Source organism: Aricia agestis, chromosome 10 (genome assembly GCF_905147365.1).
Source record: "Aricia agestis chromosome 10, ilAriAges1.1, whole genome shotgun sequence".
NCBI classification, from domain to species: Eukaryota; Metazoa; Arthropoda; class Insecta; order Lepidoptera; family Lycaenidae; genus Aricia; species Aricia agestis.
In genome coordinates this window covers 13055450-13082569 of record NC_056415.1, presented here as the reverse complement: position 1 = coordinate 13082569, position 27120 = coordinate 13055450, and the positions used below count along the sequence as shown (strand labels likewise).

The 27120-nt window shown below is 37.7% G+C and overlaps 2 protein-coding genes across 3 annotated transcripts in view; both read left to right on the top strand.

Annotated features, from left to right (window-relative positions):
• The first annotated feature begins 2160 nt into the window (after positions 1 to 2160).
• LOC121731022 (putative odorant receptor 92a) lies at positions 2161 to 11195 on the top strand. The gene is made up of 8 exons (XM_042120318.1): positions 2161 to 2340; positions 2880 to 3013; positions 3794 to 3994; positions 4639 to 4878; positions 6346 to 6445; positions 8608 to 8712; positions 10667 to 10822; positions 11136 to 11195. The coding sequence occupies exons 1-8, from the start codon at positions 2161 to 2163 to the stop codon at positions 11181 to 11183; spliced, it is 1164 nt and encodes a 387-aa protein (XP_041976252.1). The 3' UTR covers positions 11184 to 11195.
• A 453-nt stretch (positions 11196 to 11648) lies between these two features.
• The window catches only part of LOC121730987 (putative protein kinase C delta type homolog), a 35746-nt gene continuing 20274 nt past the window's right edge, over positions 11649 to 27120 (top strand). The window contains exons 1-4 of one of the 2 annotated variants that reach the window (XM_042120255.1): positions 11649 to 11954; positions 16366 to 16478; positions 17286 to 17487; positions 20190 to 20319. In XM_042120255.1, coding sequence (XP_041976189.1) covers positions 11862 to 11954; positions 16366 to 16478; positions 17286 to 17487; positions 20190 to 20319 — 538 coding nt within the window. In that variant the 5' untranslated portion in view covers positions 11649 to 11861. Of the gene's footprint in view, positions 11955 to 15098; positions 15204 to 16365; positions 16479 to 17285; positions 17488 to 20189; positions 20320 to 27120 lie in introns of those variants that run through there. The other variant, XM_042120254.1, reaches the window with a different exon arrangement.

Genomic DNA, 27120 nt, shown 5'->3' with positions numbered 1-27120 from the left:
CCGTCGGCAAAACGTTTAATAGCTTGTTTCTCGTTTAGAGGCTGCAAAATTTTAAGATTTTCAGTTTTGCCACCAGCTTGCGCGATAGTTAGGTCCATGAATATTTCCGTTAACTCCTTGCCGTACTTATTTATAGACTTAAAATCTTGCCTCACAGATTGCAATTTATTTTGCAAAGCTACAGAACTCTTTTTAGGCAAAAGAATTGTAGTCATATCCTGCAGTAACTCTTTAGTAGTCGCATAGCTAGATTTCAATCTTAACTTAGAAGATTGTGATAGCCTACTCTTCAAAACAAAATTAATTAAATTCAGCTTACAACTATCTTTAGTTAAAATAGATGCATAATAATCAATTCCATCGATCAATTGCCTAATCGAAGACTCATCGGCCTCGACGGGTAATAAACTTAGTGCAGTTTTTAAATCAAAATCCATTTTGGAGAACTTAATATCTCTACTAGACGTTGCGCCAAACTTAGTACAAAATTCCTTAATTTCTAAATATAATTGCTTAATCTTAGAACAGTATCTCTCAATTAACGTAAGACTTTCTGTACTTAATAAATTCTTATTTATTTGATCTTGCAAATTCAATTCATATATTTTATAACAATCATATAAAGTATTAGCTTCCTCAAGCTTAAAATTTAATCGATCGGGCGTTCGCCGTTCGTAACTTAATTTAATCAAATTTTCTCGTATATATTTCAATTGCTCATAAATTTCAGTAAGTTCTTGAGCCATTACATTTTAATAATTACAAAATTAAAACTTGAATCTTATTAATTAAAATTACCATTGCATAAAAACAAAAAAATTATTTGATAAAAAAAAATTAAGTATGTAGTACATTAAAAATTAAAAATCAAAAATACATTTTTAGTAAAAACGTTTTTAGGATAGAATTATTATAAATCATTATTTTTATTTTTATACTGGGAAAAATAATCTTAAGTACCTACATAATTTCTAAAAATACTTTTGCCACTCACTTTTAATGTTCACAAACCATTCTTCACTATTTCTTCATTCCTGGCCCCTGGGTTGGATTCTCTCCGCACAGTCGGCACACCTGGCTCCTTCGATGCTCCTTGGAGTGTTGTCACGCCGGGCAAAGGATCTCCTCTATGTTTGGCCAATAATTCGGTTGTCAATCCAGTTCAGTTCAGACAGTCAGTCATCCAGAGATGACATCTTTGATACCACTTGAGGGCGAAGTAAATTACTAGCACTATCAGCAGGCCCAGGATTATCATCATTATTATGCTGATGCTCGATTGCATTGCGATTGCAACTATTTTGTAGTCGCACTAAGAGCAGATCCAATCCCATTTTGGTTGATTATTACCTCTTCTTTCTTGGGATATTTCGAATTGCACATAGTCACTAATTTATAAGTTCTTCAACAGCCATAAATTTTATTTTATGCAAAAATTATTGAGTGCAAGTGCACTGGATAATCACGAACAGTCACATTGCACAAAGCAAAGTTTCCAGAAATTGCACATCCACACGCGCACCGGCAACTTGACGCCTGAACCTGAGACCGGCAGGGTCGCCATGTGAGGATGGGCCCTGATAGGTGAAATGAAACACTCGACGACTTGGTTAAGACTAACTTTATTGTAGTGTAATTCACTTACTTATACTAGGTACATACTTACTATCCTACACCTTGTTGACTACGGAACCCTAAAAAGGATCAAAATGTTTTATTACCCCGGTGTTGCTAGAGTCAATTTATTTTCTCACTTTTTGCCATCAGATTCTGGTAGACCTATACTTATACTTATTTAAAAATTAGCATAGACTAGTAGGTAAGGTACTCCAATAAAATATGTATTTTAAATTGATACTCTTACGAAGGCTGCGATATGATTTCATTTTATAACGCTGCATTTTTCGTATTTAAAAAACAGTGTATGTCATTATAGTTCGTAATAATACACCTATTATTATTCAATCAAGTAGTTAGAGAGTTTAGTAATGATTAATGACGATTGCCGGGGATCATCAGCTGCTTGGTCGTTATATTATATTAAAATTTAAGTATCTACTTAGAGTGAGGTGCTATTAATTAAATTGTATAGTAGTTTTTCGATATCGCTAGAATTGTAGAACAATACAAAGTGCCGCAATCTCAGGTTGGCCAACAGCTATGGCTGCCGTTTTCAAAGCCGTTACACCCCATTTTAACGCGCTGGCTAGAGTGGGATACTACGCCATTATTACCAAGACTGTAGACAGACGAAAATTGCTACTACATAATGTCTACCGGGTATTCATATCGAGTCTTGTGTTGTTGTATAATTTGTTACATATTATAAGAGCTTTTCAGGCAAGTATTTCTTATAAATATCTATGGACGCTTCACACCACGTCAGTCTGTCCCCGTGCTAAGTACCTGAAGGACTTGTATTACGGGTACCAGACAACGGAAATATATTTAATACTTTTATACTATACATATATTTAAGATTTTTATTATATCATACACATATTTAATACACATCCAGACCCGAGAACATTGAAAACTTTTTGTTCCGTCGGCGGGATTCGAACCCGCGACCCCCGGCTTGAGCTACTGACGCGCTCACCACTGAGCCACAGAGGTCGTCAAAATAGCAGTCTGTTATAATCTTTGAAAATTAACATGAGGACTTTTGAGTAATATAATATTAAAAATACTGCGAAAATCGGTTGACAAACTGTAATACCTTGGTACTCAATTTAAATATTAGCTTCTTAACTTAAAAATGAATCTCAACCTATTTTAGCAATTATACTTAATTACTGCGACGATTTCTTTTATGGATTTTACCATAACCATTTGGCAAACGGATAGGTTAACGACATTATTACTAACCACTATTCCAGTCTCTGCACTGTGCCCAGAAACTGGTGGACACGTTGTTCATACTGCTAACGACCCTCAACACCCTCGGCAAACAGCTCGCGTTCAACCTTCGTCAGCGGCGGGTTAACAGGATCATAACCACGTGGAATGGTAAGTAGAGCCTCTGAGATGGTGAAGATACGAATACGTAGGTATACCCCCTGCAGATGGAAACATATTTTAGTACAGCTTCCGGATGCTGCTATATGTGCCAGTGGTGTAGGGTACTCTTTCTAACCTAACCTTAAATTTTGACGATCTTTATCTGAATCCCTTATATATAGGCTTGGGTTTTTCTCCTACTATTGTATCAAAATCTTGGCTTTAATTTTAGTCAGTGCAGGTTTTAGTACTATCAGCGCTCTGAGCGAGATTTCTTCGGCGTCCAGGATGCTGGAAGTGGTAAAAACCTTCATCTCTGGCTTTGGCGCTCCTTTTTATCCGGTACCTTAGGCGGTCGCCTAGCGTTGCCCTCCTGACGCCGCTACTGCTTTTAGGGTAGTAGTTCCACACATAACAGACATAGGCAGGGCCGGACCGTGAGCTTACGAGGCCCTGGGCACTTCAGCCACTTCACCAACTTAGGGCCACAAATTTTAACTGTCAGTACCAACACCTAAATTGTATAATAAACCTTGATCGTAGGATTCTCAAGGATACCAACAAAAATTTAATAAAATTATGAATTCTTTCGCAATAATCGTCTATTTTTGACTTGACTTAGCTGGGAGGCAGATGCCCTTGAACTCATGGGGCCCTGGGCTTAAGCCCTAATAGCCATATGGTAGATCCGGCCCTGAACATATAAGCCCCGACAAAATTCATAATAAAAATGATATTACGATGCGATTCGATTTATCCTTAGTTTGATTACAATATCTTCAGACTACATCAGCTTCAGCCTCAGCGGGTCGGCGCACCACGAGCGCGTCACCCATAGCAACGCGGTGGTGATGCGGCGGATACTCTACCTGTACCAGTGCGCGTGCTTCCTCTGCGGCACTCTCTGGACGATCTTCCCGCTCATGAACCGCGCGATTCACGGGGAGGCGGAGCTGACCGCCTACTTCCCTTATGACACTAATGTTACACCAGCGTAAGTACCATCTAAGAAATTGAATCGTAGGCAGAGGGACCTACGTCATTTGGTTGGATAATGTCAACTTAATGTAAGTCGTCATCTGTCGGTTGGGTTTGACTTAACGACCAAACTTAGATCTGCAATCTGCCTAGGAATTAGGAATCAACTTCTCTGATAGTACATTGAGTGAGGTATTGACATAGCGGTTTGCGACCAAATTACTTAGATCTGCAATCTGCCTAGGAATTAGGAATCAACTTCTCTGATAGTACATTGAGTGAGGTATTGACATAGCGGTTTGCGACCAAATTACTTAGATCTGCCATCTGCCTAGGAATTAGGAATCATCTTCTCTGATAGTACATTGAGTGAGGTATTGACATAGCGGTTTGCGACCAAATTACTTAGATCTGCAATCTGCCTAGGAATTAGGAATCAACTTCTCTGATAGTACATTGAGCGAGGTATTGACATAGCGGTTTGCGGTCACTTAGAACTTAGAAGTTAGAAGATACTTTGACAGTCACGAATATGATTTTAGACCCCCTGCCCTCCTTGTCAGTTGTCACACCATGTCACACTTCGTCGACTCACACAGAAACGTGTTTGTAAGGTTTTACGAAAAAATATTACATCTGAACAGAGCATACTGGTTGCAGGTTCGAAATAACAGTAGTGGTGATGAGCGTCCTGATCACGGCGCAGGCCTACGGCAACGTGACCATGGACTGTATCGTCGTCACGTTCTACTCGCAAGCCCAGACGCAGTTCACTATACTGCGGCACAATCTGGAGCACCTCACCGATATTAATAAAGTGGACTCGTTTGGCGGGGACCACTGTGACGTCATACACGAGAGATTCGTAAAATGTGTTCGACATTATGAAAAAATTGTCTGGTAATTTTGTTTTATGATTCGTTTATGAGCTCGTCGACATGTTAAAACTATCGAGATGCGTATCATGATACTAGCTGCCCCGCTCCGCCTCACGCACGTATTTTAGTCGTTTCCTCGAAATCCTCCAATTTTATTATACTAGAATCTAGTAGCTGGATGACGCCTGCAACTCCGTTGCGTCAAAATTAGCTATCACGCGGGAAATGTACATTTTCCAGGACAAAAGTATCCTATGTCCTTTCACGGGACTCAAAGTATCCCCGTATCCACCAAATTTCAGCAAAATCGGTTCAGTATTTTGGGCGTGAAGAGATATCTGATAGACAGACACACTTTTGCATTTATTATAATAGAAGTATGGGTTTTGTTAAACAAAACGTCATTTTTGAGGATTAATGTTTAGTCGAGTAAGAGCGACCGCAGACTTAGGTACAATTTCAAGTTGGCCAACTAAATCACATAGTGAAACATATAGCTATAGCGACTTAGGAGAGCTCGCATATTTTTCCAACTAAATTGTATTTACAACTAAATGATTGGACACCAATCGGATCCCGCGATTCCTTTTGATTTACCTACAATTAAAAAGTTGTCCAATTAAATTGTGAATCTACGCATATTTAGTTGTATGATAGTCGGCCAACTTGAAATTGTTAGAAATAAAAACTTCAAAACGAGTTCATAGCACGATCGTAGCTTGTGCGTAGCGGACCCGTAGATCCCGTAGCTACGGGCTACGATTCTACGTAGCACAGGCTACGGCCGCTACGGGGTCCCGTTTAATGTTTTTTAACTGCCGCAACACTCAGAGACGAATATTAGTTGTAAAATTTAAATGAAGCTTATGACTAAGCCTCATATATTATTTGACTCTTCATGACATTGAAGTTTAATCATAATTAATTAATTAAATGTCTCTGAGTGCGGCCGTATAAGGACTGACATCATATAAGGAAATTAATACTTCTGGCACGAATAATTATTTAAATACGTTAAACGCACGAATAGTTATTTAATATGAATTAAACGAGTATTTTTTGTAGACGAGTAAAAAACTCACTATGCAGAGTTGACAGAGAGAGCAGACCGACTGACACACTTTCGCTTTTTTTTTTAAATGAAATAAGGGGGCAACGAGCAAATGGGTCAAATGACGGAAAGCAACTTCCGTCGCCCATGGACACTCGCAACATCAGAAGAGCTTGTGCAGGTGCGTTGCCGGCCCTTTAAGAGGGAATAGGGTAATAGGGGAGGCTAGGGAAGGGAAGGGAATAGTCCCAGGGTAGGGAAGGGAATAGGGTAGGGGATTGGGCCTCCGGTAAACTCACTCACTCGGCGAAACACAGCGTAAGCGCTGTTTCACGCCGGTTTTCTGTGAGAACGTGGTATTTCTTCGGTCGAGCCGGCCCATTCGTGCCGAAGCTTGGCAAAGTATTGTGTAATTGTTACTGTGGTGATAATTTTCAGGTTTGTGAAGGAAGTGGAGTCCATATTCAGCGAAGCGATGGCCGTGCAGTTCCTAGTGATGGTGTGGGTTATTTGTATGACGCTGTATAAAATTGTCGATGTGAGTTTGTACTCAAATTAGATTTAGGGTTCCGTACCCAAAGGGTAAAGACGAGACCCTATTACTAAGACTTCGTTGTCTGTCCGTCTGTCTGTCACCAGGCTGTATCTCAAGAACCGCTGTAGGTAGATTTATGAAATTTTCACAGATTATTTATATCTGTTGCCGCTATAACAACAAAAACTAAAAACAAAATAAAATAATTATTTAAGGGGGGCTCCCATACAACGAACATGATTTTTTTGGCCTTTTTTGCTCGTTATCAATAATGTCAACAGGAAGGCACATGAAATTTTCACAAAGGCCTAAATTATATGTGTTCTTTAATAAATAATAATAATATTAGAATAAAATAAAAATTTAAGGAGGGCTCCCATACAAAAAAACACAATTTGTGGCTTATTTTTGCTCTATGTAACAGTACGGAACCCTTTGTGCGCGAATCCGGATCGCACTTGTTTCTACTATAGAAATTATATTATAGCCCTTTGTTACTGATTATTTTTACGAATTCATTGAAATTTATTTTAAAGTAATAAGTAAATAATATTTGTATGGATTTACTACTGTAGAGTGTAGACTGTACTATATCGTTGGGTTCTGACACACAATCCAGAGATTTTGTCAAATTGTAAGCTGTCGAAAATGCCGAATGTATTTGACTAAAGCCTCTGAAATAGTACTTAAGAGGATACACCAGGGGCGAGAGAAATTGAAAATAGGTATTTGAAAATGTATTGCTGTCTCACCAATCTCAAGTCTCCCACCGCAGAGCGCGATAGAGACAACACGACAAAAGTTCTAATAAAAGAACAGAAAATCTTCGATTCGTTGTCCGCTTATTCCTTCTCCAAAACTTAACCGATTTAAGTACTTTTTTTCATTAAGAATTAAAGGAAGGCTTGAGCTGTGTTCCTGTTTTATTTTTTTTGTATATTTTAGCCAGTTTTGTTTTCTGGGTGTTTGAACCCCGAGGAAAATCTGGCCATTTTTTTGGGTTTATGGACGTTCCTATCTTTTTTAATAATAAAATTATGAAAAAAAGGAAAACATAGGGACATGCTAACAGTGGCCATAGATATTCAGGAAAAAAATTATAACTCTACCGGCATTATCCAGGGAGGAAACAGGGGACAACGTTTGTATGGAAAAACGGCGGTGTGGAATCCTCTTAAGGCTCTGTATTCTCAGAAACGGATGATTTTCAATATTTTTTTCCGTTCCGTTATTTTATACATCAATTAAATCGAGTCAAAATTCTTTGTCTTTAATTCAGTACAAAAATTATCTGAAAATTCCAAATTATTTGGACATAATAAGGCAATTTCGTTAAAAGAAGAGGTAACTTTGGTTTTTATTTCTATCGAGTGAAGTTCATGATATTGTGTAATGGAATATAAATTCCACTGTGTTAGATCCTTAACTAACACATATTTTTTTTCAGACATTAAATTACTATATTTTTATGTCTCCTGTCACTTTTAAATCTTGAAAATCGTTTCTGGGAATACAGGGCCTTAAGTTCAAGACGCGTATTTTAAGCAATAGCTTAAAATACGCGTCTTGAACTTATGCAATAGCATAGCTTTTATCGCGGGCTTTCAGCGCGGCGACTGAATCATGAAATTCCATACTTATTTAAAAAAAAGACGGGTTGCACTCCGGCAGTGCCGGCAGAAGTGAAAACTTGATTATTAACGTTGTGCATTATTTTTTTAACCCATTTTTAATGAAAATCGATTTTGAAAAAATCGATTTTTTTCATTAATCGAAACCCTTCAATCGATTAAATCTTTCAAAATAATCGATTAAAAAATATCAACAATCGAAAAAAAAAAAACAATCGATTGTTCGATTAATCGATTTCGATGTTACAACACTACTCTCCAACCGTCTTACGGTTTTTCGATCAGCACGAGAATCTGACGCGAGTTTCACAGTTTTTACCCATCCCACAAAAGTGCTCAACGCCGCTAAAGAAGTTTTCACTTCAAAAACTTTACTCACCCCACTCATTGCCAGACTTCAGCACGGTATTTGTGTGTGTGCGACTAGACGTATGCGAATTATAATTGCATAAGTTAATATAAATGCTATGCAGCTTTACCGCGGCAGTCCCCGAGTGCCACGCGTATTGTTATGTTTTCCTCCGTGCCATGCAGCTGGATATACTGTCAATGGAGTACATATCGATGGTGACGTATCTGATGTGCATGGCGGCGCAGCTCTTCATATACTGCTACTACGGCACGCAACTCAAATATGAGGTAACGTTGCAATCGATAACATAATGGAAATGAAAATAGACACACTGATGCCTGTTTTCACCAACGGTCTCCCAACGCTAAGTGTTCCCTAGCGATCTTTGCGGGTCAAACATCTCTTAAAACAAACACATTAAAAAAAGTAATGTTTTACAAAAGTTCTTACGCCCTAAGGACGAACGTGACACACATAAATTCGTGAAATCTTGAAGGATATGTACCCTTAATGGCCGCTAGGGGACCACTTAGCGTTAGGAGGCGGTTGGTTAAACAGGCATCAGTGTGTCTATTTTCATTTCCATTTCCAAAAAGGCAGAAGTAAGCGTAGAAGATACAGAAGATACATTTTATTTAGATTTATTTCACTTTAATACACTCCCTGAGGTAATATAATTACCGTGTACACTGATTGGATGAGATCCAAACGTCACTTACCGCGCGGTAATTAATGGTTCACTTCTAGTTTGTATGGCGCGGATCGAATGTTTGGAATAGTTGGGATGGTTACAGTTGACGTGATATTTACTTCGCGTTTGTACGGAACCGGAAACATTTTATTATGTAAACAGCAAACGTGAATTATGAATCAGACGAGGAGAGTTCTCTATAATTACGTGAGCTACGTGGGAGACCCATGCTTCGGCACGAATGGGCCGGCTTGACCGGAGAAATACTACGTTTTCACAGAAAACCGGCGTGAAACTGTGTTTCGTCGAGTTAGTGAGTTTACCGGAGGCCCAATCCCCTACCTTATTTCCTTTCCTACCCTCCCCTATTCCCTTCCCTACCTTCCCCTATTACCCTATTCCCTCTTAAAAGGCCGGCAACGCACCTGCACAAGCTCTTCTGATGCTGCGAGTGTCCATGGGCGACGGATGTTGCTTTCCATCAGGTGACCCGTTTGCTCGTTTGCCCCCTTATTTCATAAAAAAAAAAAAAAAAAAATAATAATAATAATAACTTTTATTTCGGATCACAACAAAAATCCATAGTGTTAGTAAATAATATAATTGAGACTTAAACTATGTTAGTACATCACATTATCAAATAACAATAGCAACAATTTGTGTATTAGGAATGGTGAGGCGTTGGAACTTTGAATGAGCCTATTCCTATTTAACGTGAACCTCTATCCAATGCCTTACCAAACCAACAAGATTATCAGTCAATACCCTTAGAATGCTGTTATTACTACTTCTGACACGCTGCATCAATGACGCCACTCTTTTTCTTATTATGGCGTTAAAGCCATCGGTGCGCATTTCTGCAAACATGCCTGAGGCACTACAGTATCTTGGTAGTCCTAACAGCATTCTAAAGATATTATTGTATTGAACACGAAGAGCATTTATCGCGCGCTGGGTGTAGCTCGCCCATATCAAAGCGAACTACATCTAACAACATCGGTTGCTGTCAGGCGAAGAAAGATGAAATCCCCTAAAAAAGACTGTGAGGATGTCTCAAAAATATATGATGGTGACTGATGGTGGTTTACTTGGAGACGGCCACGTGTCGCTACTCGCTACTAGTGCGCTACTCGGCCACTAGTGCGCTATTGCTCTTATGCAATAGTCAGGTCGCGGCGGCCATCGAGATAGATGTCTTAGTATGAAACCGCCATAGACCACGCGCACCGGGCCGCCACGCGGCCAGCGGCCAAGCCATACTCTCGATGGCCGCCGCGACCTGGCCGCTGCGGTATCACAGGCTAGCTTTCGTCACGAGCTCTACGTTCTTACCTAGTTCTGAGTGTGTGTGAAATCCTAGATACAAATGTTAAAATATCCAACGCCGCGGGTAAATAACTTCTATAGTCTCTACCCGGCGCGGCGTTTTAGGATTGTCCTTTTGGTAAAATAATAAAATACAATAAAAGCTAAATGCATCGGTATCGTTGATGTTAACAATGACTTTTGGTGTGTGAGTTTTGATCATGACTCTCGTCTCGTGTGAGCAGAGCTCGCGCGTGAACGAGGCTACATACAGCATGCGGTGGCGGAGCCTGCCGCCGCGCCTGCGCCGCGAGCTGCTGACGATGATGGAGCGCGGCAAGTGGCCGGTGGAGCCGCGCACCGCCTACATCATCCCGCACTCGCTCGAGACCTACATCACCGTCAGTTCAGTCGCAATTCTGTTGCTATTCAGTCGCCATAGTTTTCTCCCGAGAACAGCCAGCAGCATACTGTCTAAACTGAAAGCAATCCAGTGTTTTTTGTACAAGATGTAGTAAAAGAAAGACTTACTTTAGGGTGTCATTGTACAGGATGTAGTAAAATACATTGTACAGAATGTAGTAAAATAAAGACTCACGTTATATGAGTCCTTTATAAACGAGTTTACTGTGAAAGTAGCGGCGCTGGATAGGTTCAGTTTTCACATAATATATCTAATAATAACAGTGTTAACCTAGTTTTATTATTTTGCAGGTGCTGAGGTCCTCATACGCATTGTTTACATTTTTAACCAGAAAATAATAAAAGGAGACAAATAAAACATTGTTTATCTATACTAATACTATCGTTTTAATTTACCTGTCACACGAGAGGACGCGAAAATTGTAGTAATTTGTCTGAAAGGTAACGCATGTCTGCGTTTTCCTAAATTTTAGTGTATGCAGCGCCTAATCTGAAAGCTATGAAGCATGAATGGAGCAAGGTCGCGCCTGAAAATAACTTTTGAGCGTTAAACAGTTTTATATACTAAAATATAAATATCGCAAATTTTATAATTAATCGAAAAGATCGGAGTTTGTTTACAAGCGCACATTAAAAGCGATCGTTCATCTGAGTGCTCTCATTTTCCGGAATGTACGAAACAAATAAACACGGCGCGCGATATTTTCCCAATATTCGCGGCTATATTTACTCTCGTATTTATATCGGGCGCCGCATTTTTGTGTACCGTTTAATTCGTGGAGTTACGTTGAGTCACGGTAACCGCCAGACAATCCGAACCTCTTCAGTTCGGGGAACGGCGTAAGTGCTGGAACTCGTGTACCTCGTGTCCGGCACGGCGGACGGGGCGGTCGGAATTCTGTTTATAAATACGTTTGCGGCGCGGTTTGCGGCGTCGGCGGCGGTGGAGCGGGGGCGGTGAGCGCGCGGGGGGGCGCTCGCTGGACGCACGCGCGCCGGGGGGATGCGCGCGCGCTCATGATATTCACGGGCGGTGGGGCGCGCCGCCGCACTTCGCCAGCGCCACCACGCGCCCGCCCTGCGAACCATCTGCGACATTATGATGAAAACGTATGTATTACCGTTTATTTACAATAATATGTAAGTTAGCATAATAAAGCCACCCTATTACTAAGACTTATCTGTCTGTCCGTTTTTCTGTCTCCAGGCTGTATATCAAGAACAGCTATAGCTATATTTCTGAAAGTTTCACAGATTGTGTATATCTCTTGCCGCTATAACAGCAAATACTAAAAACAAAATAAAATAAATAAGTAAGTGGGGCTCCCATACAACAAACTTGATTTTTTTGGCCTTTTTTGCTCGTAATCAATAATGGTAGCAGGTAGGCACTTGAAATGCTCACAATATTCTTAATTATATTTGTACTTTAATAATAAATAATAAATAATAACATTTTAATAAAATAAATACAAAAAACACATATTTTACCTATATTGCTTTATAATGGTACGGAACCCTTCGTGCGCGCGTCCAACTCGCACTTGGCCGATTATTTAAGTTCTAAGGCCGGAATAAAAGAAATACTTAATTCAAAAGTTGTCAATGCACTCAAAAGGCAGATCAAAGGTAGATTTATATGGACCCGAAGCTAGTCTGACGCGCACTAAGAAGATTTTTATTGAAATCTTTCAGGCTTTCAGGCAAGTTGCAGTACATTCGATTTATTTCATTTTTTCAATTTAAATTAAAATCCACAGATTCATAAAAACTGCCCGTGTAACACAGTCCACACTCTACATAATTTGCTTATTCCGTATACAGTTAAAAACTTTCTGATATTGTAAGTCCGTTTGAATCGCATTCGACACAGCTAAGTCGGTGAATATTTGGGCGTACATCAAGGCTGAGTGGCGCAGCCGATCGCGGTAATGCGCGGTATAAATAGAGAACTAACCCGAGCTCGTTAAACGCTTGATGGACATACCTTTGTTACCCTATAAGAAATTGGTTCATAGGGCCATTGCACGTACCGAGAAGAGTGGCGAGACAGTGCAAACCATAAAGTTAATATACCTAGCGGAATAGAGCAACAATCTCGAGCTGTCAAACGAAACCGAAATTGATTTTTATCTGTGTGCAAAATATGTGTACGTATACACTTACACAAGCATGATTGAACATAAATTCTATGAGATTAAATTGTCAACGTGCGGCACGTGCCGACTGGACGTCAAAAAAAGAGTGCTGCTGTCATGTATCACACGTCTCTTTTTACCACGCAGTGTTACTGATAGTGACATCTCAGGCCTTTGTTTCTCTATTTCGGTAGGTATATTAACTTTATGGTGCAAACAGACAATTTGATTGGCCGAGAGAACCTGTCTCGTCACTGTCTCGCTTACTCTACGTGTAACAAGGCCCTTAAGTAGGTGGACGTTACTTGGTTGGGTTACGTAAAGCCTGAGTTCAATATTCCTCGTCATTAAATGCAACGTAGGTCCGCCATCCGCATATGAAAAAATTGTTTGATCGTCACATCTCAACAATAGTCAAACCATACCATCAGTTACCTACACAATGTTTCGTCCTTGTCAGCTAAGCGGCTTATCTAGCACATCAGCCCCCTTAGACAAAGTGTCGTTCGTTAAAAACGATGACGATTCGTTATCAAAATGTATGCGGTTTGACATAAGTCATCGCTAAATGACATTTCGCTTTCGAACACTAATGTCAAATCCCATACATTTTGATCACGAATTTCGTGATCGTTTTTAGAATAGAATAGAATAGAATACGTTTATTTTTTCCAACACACAACATATACAGAATACAAAATAAAAAGTAAAAAGGACTTAAGCTATGTACAATTATAATTATAGGTATATGTTATGTGATGTCAAAAATTGGCCCCAGCTCTGCTATACGCAGCAAGCAAGCTTGCTGCACTGGTATTCTGCAGGGGCCAAAGAGTGACTTCACAACGTAACATGCAGGGATAAACAATAAATAATTATGACTACAGCAGCTACAACAGTAAAAATAATAGACAGAAAAAAGAAAGAACAAAGAAATAACTTATTACTTACTTACTATAAGTATGTATGTGTAATATATTTTAATGAAAGAGACTTTGGCTGCAGCCCCTGATAAGGAAATAAGACATCTTTAAAACTAAAACCCGAATAGCTCATTAAAATTATGGTAGAAAATAATTATGGCCTGTCCCCCCCGGCATCATAACTTAGATATCTATTGACACCTCATTTCTTAAATTCAGACAAGTGGTTTAGTCGCTGCAAATATGCATACATAGACTGGCAAAGTCTGTTAAAAACATTGTTTAACTATAACGCCATATTCCATAATATATTTTGATTTTACTACGGATTTTGGCATTCTATTATGGTAGTCTACGTGTAATCTTTGTTTTCCTAATGTGAGTTTACGTGTAGTCGTAAATTAAAATTATTATACAGACGGTTTACTTCGGCATGCTTTGATGAGACTAACCCAAATAAACATGCGTTAAATTTTCCCGACACAAAACAATAGGGCGTGGCACGGTGGCTGTCCTAATTCTGTGGGCTTTGACGATTTTACACGCTTTTACTACTATATTAGGGAAATGTGGAAATGAAAAAACACTCCATAATTTGATCGTTAAATATCAAGCTATAGATCACGACTAACATTAACTTAACATAATCCAACCAAATAAATTAGGTCTACCTTCTGCCGATTAATACATTTCTATAAGGAGATTTCTATAACTAGGTTAGCAGCATTTTGATGTAGAGCATTCATAACCAGTAATCACATATTTTAAAGACTCGTTTTTTTCTTATCAATTAATTTACAAAATTGTATTAAACCAAAACTCTATAAAACTCGCTCTTCACATTGAAAGTTCACGGCCCTTCAGACAAATGCGCTTAGCGACAGTATAAATTAAAAGATAGAGATTCCGAATAAATGCCAATTTACTAGTTTTTAACAGATAGTTAGATCAACATTGTTACAATCATATTTATTAGAGCTGGCACCGCTCCAACGGTTAGGGAGACACAGGTTCGTATTAACCGATCATTAGCAAGACGAATGATGGATTTCGAATCGAGTGAATCACATGGCGTGACGGAGTCTTTTATGACAAACTTTTCAATATTGGCCATTAGCGAGCATCGGAACCTTGCCAGAAAATCCGCGGAAACCTTGAGGAGTCTGTTAGATGTAGTAGTGTCAGTGTCGCGACGCCGCACGATCGGATGTAGACGAGTTTTTGTTGACGCGTCGCTCGGCGAATGAGTTGGCGATGTATCGAGACTCGACGAATGTGAGATGTCGATACTGGTCCGGGTATGTTTTTGTTTTGATTTGCTTTAACACAGAATTTGTATTCTAAATGTAACGTTTTCTATGCCTGAGGTGTACTAGTTGTTCTGATGTTGTTGTGGTTTAATAAGTTACTAGCTATTTGACCGAGCTTTGCTCGGTATTCGATAAAACACGAATAAAATGACATTTTCTAAAAATGATTCCTAGCTAGATCGATTTATCGCCCCCGAAACCCCTATATACTAAATTTCATGAAAATCGTTGGAGCCGATTCCGAGATTCCAATTATATATATATACATATATACAAGAATTGCTCGTTTAAAGATATAAGATAAGTGGTAGTAATTGGTTAGATATATCAGAAACGATAGAACATTGTTACAATTTGATATTGCTTGTTGATAAATGTTAAAAGATAAGTGTTTGATTGTAGTAAAACTTTGATAGAAAGAATACTAGTATTTAGGCAGAGAGATTTCTTTCCTTCCATTAAGTAATCTCTGGAAATAGCAAGGTAATACTTAGGTTTAATCAGTGACGTATAAGGGATATGACGTGCGATAATTCGACTTTATAGGAGAAACGCTTGCAATTTTCCAAACTATTAGACAACTATTTCGCTACCCCAATGAAGACGGAGTTCATGTCAAGCTAATTAAAGTTATATCTTAGCTTAAATATGTGTATTTATTTCACTGAAACTCAGAATAGAATAGAAAATCTTTATTTGTACAACTTAAAACTAAACTTCAACTTAAAAACACAATACAGGAAAACTATGTACAAATAGGGGGTCTTATAACACTAACAGCAGTTTCTGACTGACTGATTGACTATAGTTCAATAAAGGTTATCTGGCGATAACCTTTATTGAACTATAGTCAACGACATGTGTAGAAAAATAAGTAAATACTTCTTCCCATTATTATAATAAATAGTATCTGGTACGCAAAAGATTATGTAACCTGTGTGTCGTCACAGATAAAATAAATAATTATTAGAGGAGTGAGCTGGTATTGATTGATATGTTAAAGAAAATCAAATGTTATATTTAAGGAAACTGTCAAATTCAATAACGCTGCGTTTACGCGCCTATCGAATATACGCACACCTTCGTAGCCCGCACCCTTTAAAACCTCATGAAATAAAACAATACTAACTGTACAATTCCCGTTTTCCAGTGGCTGGGCGGCGCGGGCGGCGGCGGGCGGGTGCGAGGCGAGGCGGAGGGGGAGGTGCGCCGCTCCCGCGCCAAGCGCATCACGCAGCGCCGCGGCGCCATCAAGCACCACAAGTGAGTTGCTTTTTATGTAAAGTAGAGAGAGAGAAAGAAAGAGAGGAGAAAAGAGAGAAACATATTTTGTAAAGTTGCATACGTGTGATGTTTCCTGCAACTTCGAAAACGAAAAATGTCATTTCCTGTGGTATACTCCACGGACGTAAAAAAAGTAGTATACTCTATTATAATATTATGTCTGTGTACAATTTAGTGGAAATTTTTCCAATAGTTTTGGAACGATTTCCACTTTTTGACGCAAACAAACAAGTAATAATAGAATTCATCCAATTCTCTTTGCTTATGTTCGTATCTTAAGGCGCTGTAGTTGTTGCAACTACGTAAAATGGGTTTTTTAAAACACGTTTTTAGTAAAGGAAATGTCATTATTTAAGTATAAAATAAGTACCGTTTTAAATTGAGAAAATTTCCTATACGGAAAGGTAAGTATATCAGTACACAATTTGAAAAATTCTGCTCGATAGAAAAAATCTCAAAGATGACTGTTATAACGCTGTTTTTCATAATTAAATCATTTTTTGGCTAAATTACACACTTTCTATAAAAAACAAAAGATGTAGTATACGTGTCGTAACTTAACATAAACGATTTGATATATTTGATTTGTGTAATACTAAAAACAAAAGGTTTTTACTCCTATTTTCTATTATCAAGGCACGCGGCGAGCGCGTAACCGCCACTGTACAAGGCGCGCTGATATGAATGTTATTTTAATGTCCTTTACGTCGATATTCGTACTGACAGACATCGACCTGCTAATTTTAGGGACTACTGGGCCTTAAGTATGATCTTTTAACATTCCAGGGTCCACGAGTTCAAAGGCCACCGGTTCGTCGCCAAGTTCTTTCGGCAGCCGACGTTCTGTGCGTTCTGCAAGGAGTTCCTGTGGGGCTTCGGCAAGCAGGGCTACCGGTGCGTGGCGTGCCAGACCGCCGTGCACAAGCGGTGCCACAACAAGCTGCTCGGCACCTGCCCGGGCTCGTCGGCCTTCTCGGAGATCACTGTGGTGGGTAGTTCAATGAGAAGGAGTAGGCTAACAATTAAAGCGTCCACTGCAAAAGTTATTAATGTCCAAAATATTTATTTTTTTGTGGAAGAAGAGTAATGCTGTTAGTCACTAGAATTTATATTTATTTCACAAACTTTACAATATCGCTTGCCGTGTGTAAGGCTCAACGTGACCAGTGTTCGTTGCAAGAAAATCTTTAAATCTAAGTTTTTTTTGTACGGCGTTTTAAATAAACTTGCTATTTGACCGAGCTTTGCTCGGTATTTGATAAAATACGAATAAAATAACATTTTCTAAAAATGATTCCTAGCTAGATCGATTTATCGCCCCCGAAACCCCCTGTATATACTAAATTTCATGAAAATCGTTGGAGCCGATTCCGAGATTCCAATTATTTTTTATATATTTTTCCAATTATTCCAAGAATTGCTCGTTTAAAGATATAAAATTTAACACCCGATAACCTTCAAACAAAAGACTTGAGGACTTTCATAATTATTGCTGAGTGGAAAATGTATGAAAAAAAATGTGATCTGCACTTTCGAGGGTTCGGTGCTGTCATAATGTCAATTATTATTATGATTATTACTTAGCACACGAATATGTAGCTATTTATTGGACCTGCTTACAAATAAATACAAATTTATCAAGGCGAGCGAAGCGAGCCCTAGTATTTCCCACAACCTGAGCACTTTTGTGGTACACTTTAAGGAAAAACTATCATGCCTATAATTGATTTGTGCTTTAATATAGAAATTATATTTATGTGTAAATGTGCATCGGTCAGTCAAGGTTTGGTTACTATTAAAATAAAAAAAAACTGCCTTAAAGATTATTACCACGCAGAAAAACGACGCGAGCCCTCAAAAAACTCGGCTTTTAGCTAATACTACCTACCTATTATATATACATTTTCAAACCTTTCAATAAATTAAAGTATTGTAATCATTAAATAGATTTCGACCGTAAATATTATTTACACTGCAACATTAAATTATTATTTATCGTAGTAGCAGCTTAGCGGCGAATTGCGATGCAGCACTGTAGCATAGCGTCGTAGCAAGCTACGGACCTTCTACGACGATATCTACAGCGCTACGGTGCTACGCCATAAACTCGAGATGAGAACACTATACACGCAGTGGCGGGAATCTTCAATTTTGAAATAAAAAAAAGCTATCCTATGCACTGACCTCCATTATACAAGTATGTATAATGGAGGTCAGTGTTCCTATGGCATTTCCCGTCTCTCAAAGTATTTCTACATCAACTTTTTCGAAACCGCTTAACCGTCTTGGCGTGAACAGAATAAAACAGACAGACATATTTTCGCATTTATAATATTAGTAGCGATTAGTAACAATTTAGGTGAATAAACGTAAATTAAATATGAATATTATAAGCTTTTGCATAGCTTAAGGACTTTGAGCGTGGAGACCGAATCAAGAAATTCCGTTAACGAAAAAACCCAACCCCAGACTTCAGCGCGGTGTTTGTGTGCATGCGACTAGAATTATGCTAATTATAATTGCATGAGTTGACATAAATGCTATGCGATAGCTTTACCGCGGCAGTCCCCGAGTGCTACACGTATTTTTATTACAAACTAGATGACGCCCGCAACTTCATTGCAAAGTCGTTTATCGCGCGGGAACCGTACACTTTTCCGGGACAAAAAGTATCCTATGTCCTTTCCCGGGTCTCAAAGTATCTCCATGCCAAATTTTAGCAAAAGCGGTTTGAGCATGACGAGGTAATAGACAGACAGACACTCTTTCGCATTTATAATATTACTAGACGTTCCGCGCGGCTTCGCCCGCGTAAATTAGATATTTCACAGAAAAATTAGTCCACAAAAAAAGCGTATGATCCTTCACGTGGTCTACTTCTTATCTGATCCTAATAACAGAAAAAATGCTCTAGTAGTTCGTGAGATAAGCCCTTTCATATAATTTCCCTCGTTTTTTTGTCATTTTCCTCTATTTCTTGGCTTCTATTAGTGCTTGCGTGATAAAATATAATCTGTAGCCTTCCTTGATAACTGGGCTATCTAACACTGAAAGAATTTTTCAAATCGGATCAGTAGTTTCTGAGATTAGCGCGTGCAAATAAGCCCTTTCAAATAATTTCCCCAGTTTTTCCCACATTTTCCTTTATTTCTTCGCTCCCATTTGTTTTAGGGTTATAAAATATAGCCTATAGCCTTCCTCGATAACTAGGCTATCTAATACTGAAAGAATTTTTCAAATCAGACCAGTAGTTCCTGAGATTAGCGCGTTCAAATAAGCCCTTTCAAATAATTTCTCACCGTTTTCTTCCACATTTTCCTCTATTTCCTAGCTCCTATTAGTATTAGCGTGATAAAATATAGCCTATAGCCTTCCTCGATAAATGGACTATCTAATAGTGAAAGAATTTTTCAAATCGGACCAGTAGTACCTGAGATTAGCGCGTTCAAACAAACAAACAAACTCTTACGATTTATAATATTATATAGTATAGACTTTACAAGTAACATAGTAATAGTAATATAGTAAAGTAAAGTATATACTATATATATATTTAACTACGCGTGGTCACCAGGGGGAGGGCGGGGGTTCAAAAAATCTTACAAAGTAGGTCACGTAGTATGGGTATGCTCCCTAAGTATGGATTGTATGGATTAAATTATTATTTTAGTATGGATTATTTGTTATCAGTACCTGAGGGAGCGGTTCAAGGTGGACGTGCCGCACCGGTTCCGGCCGCACCAGTTCATGTCGCCCACCTTCTGCGACCACTGCGGCGCGCTGCTCTACGGCTTCTTCACCTACGAGCTCAAGTGCCAAGGTACGGTTACCCCGGTCCATGGGACTATATGGAGGTCCGGAGTTGTGAGAAATTACAGCATTGAAAATAGAAGTTAAATACCTAACGTAAAAAAATAATTTAATTGATCGTTCGATTTGCAGCTTTAGGCTGCGTTTCCACCAGAGATGTGTTGCGAGGAATGTGTTTTTGAGATCCAATAGAATTGCTGCGCTGAGCGAGGTCACGTACTCACGTCAATGAAGCGATTCCATTAGTTCTCAAAAACACATTCCTCGCAACACATCTCAGGTGGAAACGCAGCCTTAGGGCCAACCTACACGTACCACAACCACACGACGTCGCAACGACAAAATGCCGTAACGTGTGAATGGTGTCGCTGCAGCTTTTTGTAGTTGCGTTGTGGTACCGACAAAATGTCGACGTGGTTGCATTGTCGCCAGTAGTTGCGATGTGGTTCCGTACGAAAGTCAATGAAACGGAGGGGGCGCGGTTGGGTTCGACGCAACATTGTGGTTGCGATGTTGTCGGTATCACACACGCGGTCGACACTGCAAAATGTGGTACTTGTGAACAGTCCAGTTCATTTACAATACGAAATATACGCACGACCACGTGATGTGGTTGTGGTGTGGTGATGGTTGTCGTGTGGTTGTGGTACGTGTAGGTTGGCCCTTATTTTGTTAGTGCGAGTTGTAATTTTCAGTGCTGTGTTCGTTAATATTCCGAAACTCCGAAGGCTAATACGCAATAACAATGATTGTTGTTGATATTCTATTTGCCACCAGGAGCCGCTATGAAGCCCTAAGGTCACAGCACACATATCAACTCGGATAAGATAAGGGATCGGCACCGTATCGCCTCGAGCCGTTCAATATTGTTTGTATGAAACTCCCTACTGCAACGCACATTAAGCGGAACCGTAACGTAATCGCCTCGCCTCGGAAGAGGACAGCGGTCGGCGAGCCGTAAGCGAGGCGTCGCCTAGCCGTAGCCGAGTTGATGTACAGGCGCTAATGATACGCTTTGGTTACGTGCATACGTTAGGGGGCATTTTCAAAAAAACGTGTACCCTTGCAAAAATATGTCTATATTTTTTAAGGTCATTTATTTACCTTTTTTTGAATGTCATATACAAGGAAAAATATTGAACTAATGGAATAAGTTAAAAAGAACGCTGAAAACGTTATATTATTCTGATATTATTGAAACAAAATCGAATTTTCGACGAAACAGATTCCGTTGTGCGACTAAATGTAAAATATAATTTAATACAAAAAAATACAGCAATAAATGGATTTCTTCGTTAATTTAATCTAGTGAAATGCATATTTAATTGTTTATTAAAAAAAATTTAGATAATTTCAAGGATCAACAAGAGTAGCAATTATTTTTAATCCATAGTGTGACTATGTGACCCAACCACTAGGTTATTTTTCATTTTTTTACATGAGTAAGTAATATTTAACATATTTAAAGGAGTTTTTATAACACAAAAACCTTTTATTTAAACATTTTTATTGTTGCACTACTTATAAAAGTAAAAAATTCTTTGATTTCATAGATTTAACTTCAATAATTAGAGGGACGAACATCTCATAATCATAAAGATGTGTTCACATGTCTACGAATTCCTAAGTTATTAATGACATCGGATTATATGCACGATCAAAGTGCCGAAATATCCATGCAAATATGCACGAAAAATGGTCGAAATATGCACAAAATATGCACAATCAAAAGTCACTTAATATTAAAATTTATTATTTTTTTGAAGACTTTTCCGGTAGTGACATTAATAAAAGCGCCAATTTTTATAATTTCATAAAATCCAGGATCTTTAATTTCTTGAAATAAAGACTTTTTATTTATTTATTATACGCCAATAATAATTTTCTACCAACATTTTCCGATTGCAATCTTAATGCCCATGGAAGTTAAACTACCGAAATATGCACTATCAACGAAAAATTGCCAAAATATGCACTATCGCCTAAAAAGTGACATTATATGCATTTGCATATGCAAGTATGCAAATGCATATAATCTGATGTCTAGTTATTATAAATCTGCAAATATCAACGACACAAAATGATTTTCAACTTTACTGATAGAAAAGTAGTGGAAATAAAATCAAAATTTTTAAAAAACATAAAACTTTTAGGTACTTAAATTTTAAATAGTATATTTGTTATTGTTAAGTAAAGTCGACGCCTTTATGATTTGGCTGTAGCGATATCGATTTTTCTCAGCAATAACTAAAGCTAAGAAATTAAAGTTCATTGTCAGTATTTATCATGTCTTTGTCTTTGATTTACCCATAGCATAACACGATTGGTCAACTTTTATAACACAGAATAATCAATCAAATAGACCTGTGTAAAAAAAAAGGATTCCTATTTTTCCCTACAGAGAGTGATTTAAGCTTCCAAAAATGTACATGGATTGGTTCAAGCATACACTTTAATTTGCCCATAGCTTATATGAAATGTATTTATGGTTTTTAAATTACGCGACAAAACTATTTTGTCGCTTACGCCCTTTCCATTTTTTGCTGTTCCATTGCTTGTTTTCTGTGAGAGGCCGGGCCGGCCTCTCACAGAAAACAAGCAAAAATAGCAATCTAAAACATATCCAAAACGGTTTTTTACTTTAACGCGGCGTCACCTTAACACATAAGTAATAAAAAATATATTTGTACGTTAATCGTACCAGTTTAAAAATCTCCAATTTTCTTAATAAAATCTGTGAATAAAAAAATAATTTATTTAAAATGTGAACTAAGCCTTATGCTTTCCGCCTGTTGTGACTTGTCCGTTCCATTATATGTGACCATACGAAAAGTCACAAGTCGGAAGTCACGTAATATTACTTTCTTTTACTTTTAAAGTGTTTGTAAATAACCGATAATAGTTATCACAATTTCATTTTTTATACTAAATACTAAACTAATTTTGCAACGTGTCAACAGTAAAAACAGTTGGAGAAAGTATAATAATGCTCACAAAATATGGTCACTTATCTGAACAAATAAACCGTTCCTGAAGAACCATCCAACCTGCGTCCGCGTCTTGTAGCAGATTTTTAACTACTAAATTTAAATTGAAGTTTCTCGATGTACAATGAAATATAGTGCTATCATTTAGTGCCGAAAATATTTTTGTAGTATGTTTATAAAACTAAAAAAAACGGTCACTAAACCGAACATTCCGGCCGGGTTGTTTTTTCATGATTATAATTTTAATTAATTTGTAGTCAAATTATGTTAGATTTTTCAATAACAAGACACTCAATTGATACATTAAGTATTTAAGAATCTAACATATGTTTTTTTAAGTAACTTACTTTAAGAAAAAAAATAGTTATTAAAGATTTTGTTACAACTTCTGGGAAGGGGACAGGTGAATTTAATAGGTTTCGGTACTTAAAAACCCTTATAAATCTCATACTAAATAAAATTATATACAAACGTGAATGTATTTTAATAAAAGAAAACTTGTTTATGCTCCTACATTAAAATTACAAAATGTTAGTATGTCATTTTTTACAAATAATCTGTAGCAAAGTCAAGGGACAAGGTAAAAACCAGGGGTACACATTTTTTTGAAAATGCCCTAGGATGATGACTGGTTGACGCTTGGTTGTCGCGCGGCGAGGCGAAAGGCGATACGGTGACGATCCCTTTCCGAGTTGATGCTGTGACCTTTAGGGTAAATCGTGTCAAACTGGTGTCGTATGTCACGATATAGTTGTCATGTGTCACGATAATGTGCCTATTTGACACGATACTACAAAGGCTACAAAGCGACACCTGGTGGCAAATAGAAAATCAAACACCCTCATTACTTAACTGTAATCAAATGAAGATTTTAACATACGTCCCACACATTATCTGTCAAACTCTTCATTAAATTGAAGTTAAATCATTAAATATGTCTCTGATTTGCGTTGGATGTCCAAAGTTGTGGAAAATTTTACAACACTGAAAATATACCTAAATAAATCTGCTTTAATACAGCAGTTGAAAATCTAACGTCGAGTTGTAGTAGCGCAGAGTTCTTATTATTTTCAGTGCCGACGAATTTTCCGAAGCTTAAGAATTTCGGATAGACTAGAAAAAATACGAATAGATATGATAGCCTGTTGGGAAAGAAATAATAATTGACAGCTAACCTAACCAACACGTTTTTTTTCGCTTATTTAGTCCACTCAAAGAATAGTCCAAAAGAAGGTGTGCTTAGAATGCCTAAAAGGTTTGTATGTTTAATAATGTAAAGTATGTTTAATACTAAAAGTCCCGGTCATCAATAATATGTATAATAAGTTGATTGTCGACTTCACATTGTTATCGAACGCATACGTCAGCCCCATTTTTGATTGCCGATTCTATAAAGAAGCGTAAAGAAAACGTGTCGGCTAGGGGCTCACATAGAGAGCTGAGAGCGCGTTCAGACGTGCGCGTTTTCTGCTCGTTCAGCGCGCGTCGCGTGTTAAATACGGTCGTCTTAACGCGCCCTTAGTCCTTACAGATGACCGCAGTCAGTTGCTACTACTACCAACTAATATATATTCTGTGCTACTACACCGATTGCGGTCGTCGGTAGCCCCGAGCCCGTTTCCGCCAAGTCATTATCACGATCTGTGGACAAAGCTAAAATAATTGACAACCACACATCAGTAAGCTATCGAAAAAAATTTTTATTGAAATTCTCTTATGCCCATTTTCACTAACTGCTAGGTATCCCCTAGCGGTCATTAAGGGTGGGTGAGGATTTCAATAATTTTTATGTGTCACTTACGTCTTTAGGGCCTAAGAAGTTTGATGAGACAAAACGGTTTTCAAAAACCAGTTTGTTTCAACTTTCAAGAGATACATGACCCTAAAAGATCGCTAGGGGAAACTTAGCGTTAGGGCCTGTATTCACTTTGATTAGTGAGTGATTATTGATTAGGAGAAAGTAAAGGACTTGCACTAATCAGTTGCTGTCTTCACGTACTTTTTCCTTATTACTAATCACCTGCACTTTGTGGTTGGTAGAAATACCAACCACTTGTTTATAGTAATAAGAAAATAATTGCGATAAATGTGTTGCTTTGTTCGTTACAATTAAAAAAGTGTTTTTAAATAAGATCAACAAAACTAATTAACATGTTAAAGTTTCCTCACAAAGTAACAATTGTATTTTTGATTATTGTATATTCTATTTAGATGCAAAATAATTGTCATATTCAATTAGCCAAATATTTTGCACTCGACTAAGTGCCTACATAACGCATGATATACTTAAAACTGTTTTACTAAAAGCTGGTGTTTTAAATTCTGGTGCTGAGGTGGATAATTTTCAATTAATTTCTGTATTTATTTGTTTATATTTTATGTTTGAAAGTTGCATTAAGTATTACGTTTGTTGCATGTGTTGATTTGTATTGAATAACAAGCATTATTATTGCATGTTATCAATATTGTGTGATTTGATTGGAATCTTTGCAATCTTTGCTGTACACTACAATCCTTGTTCTGTCTTTACTATGAACGTTATAAATAGAAATAAATGATGATTATGAAAGTAACCCGAAGTAACCGCGAAGCTGTTAGCCCATGAAGTGCCGTCCAGAAAATTTGATGATAAGGATGACATAGATTAAAAAAAGTGTAAGTTACGGTAAACGACTTTTAAAAAGAAAAGACAACTCGCAAATGAAAAAGGTATTTAATTATTATTTTTGTATATTAAGTTTATAAGAAACTTTTCACCACAAGTACTATGGAACGTAGAAAAACATCAATAATGATTAATACGGTAATAAAAAGAAAATATTATGTAGATGTGCTACGACGTAGCGCCCCTACGGTGTAGTACTAGCCACAGTTCATTGTTACAAAATACAAAGTTTAAGGGACTATCGTGATTTTTAAAATTCAAATTGCTATCATGTCTTCAATCTAGAACTGATTTTGAAAATAACGTAAGCCTATTTCGGACTGCTAAGCGATGGAATAAAACCTTAGAGTGGTTCCGTATGAAAAATGTTTTGGGCCCCGTTAGAATTGTTCCCCAAAGAATTGATACGAATAATACAGTTATTGACGCCCATGAGTATATTTAATAATTTGTGTAAAATCTTAAAGAAAATTTAATTCAGCGTATTACAATATTAGCGTTTAAATATTAGGTCTTCGTCCTTGACCCTAGCTCACGATGCAGACGTGCGCGTGTGTTTAAAAACATGACAATCTTTTTAGTTTGGCACAGACAACTATACATTCACAAAAGTAAAATATTGTGTTTTAAAAATATATAAATTGTGGTATTTTCGATTTAATAAAAAAAATATTAAAATGTGTGTAACTCGACTTATCAAATAACTAACATTATTGAAGAATATATATAATTGGAATCTCGGAATCGGCTCCAATGATTTTCATGAAATTTAGTATATAGGGGGTTTCGGGGGCGATAAATCGGTCTATCATTTTTAGAAAATGTCATTTTATTCGTGTTTTATCGAATACCGAGCAAAGCTCAGTCAAATAGCTAGTTACTATAAAATGTAATATAATAAATTTAACACTTAAAAGTAATATTATGGCCTAAATACACCTCTTCATAATTAGTTCTTAGTGTAGTGAGTAATGTTAAAGTTTTTTTTATAAACAATCGTAAATATGTCATGTCTCAAGAGCACGGGATCGAATTATTTTGGTTTTCCGCGTGTGCAGTATCAGTTTCGACAAATCAAATCGATATTGCTTTCGTAATAAATTACTGCGAGTCTATTATTGTTGAGTGAACGTCATCAATCAGTCAGCCGGCTGGGCGG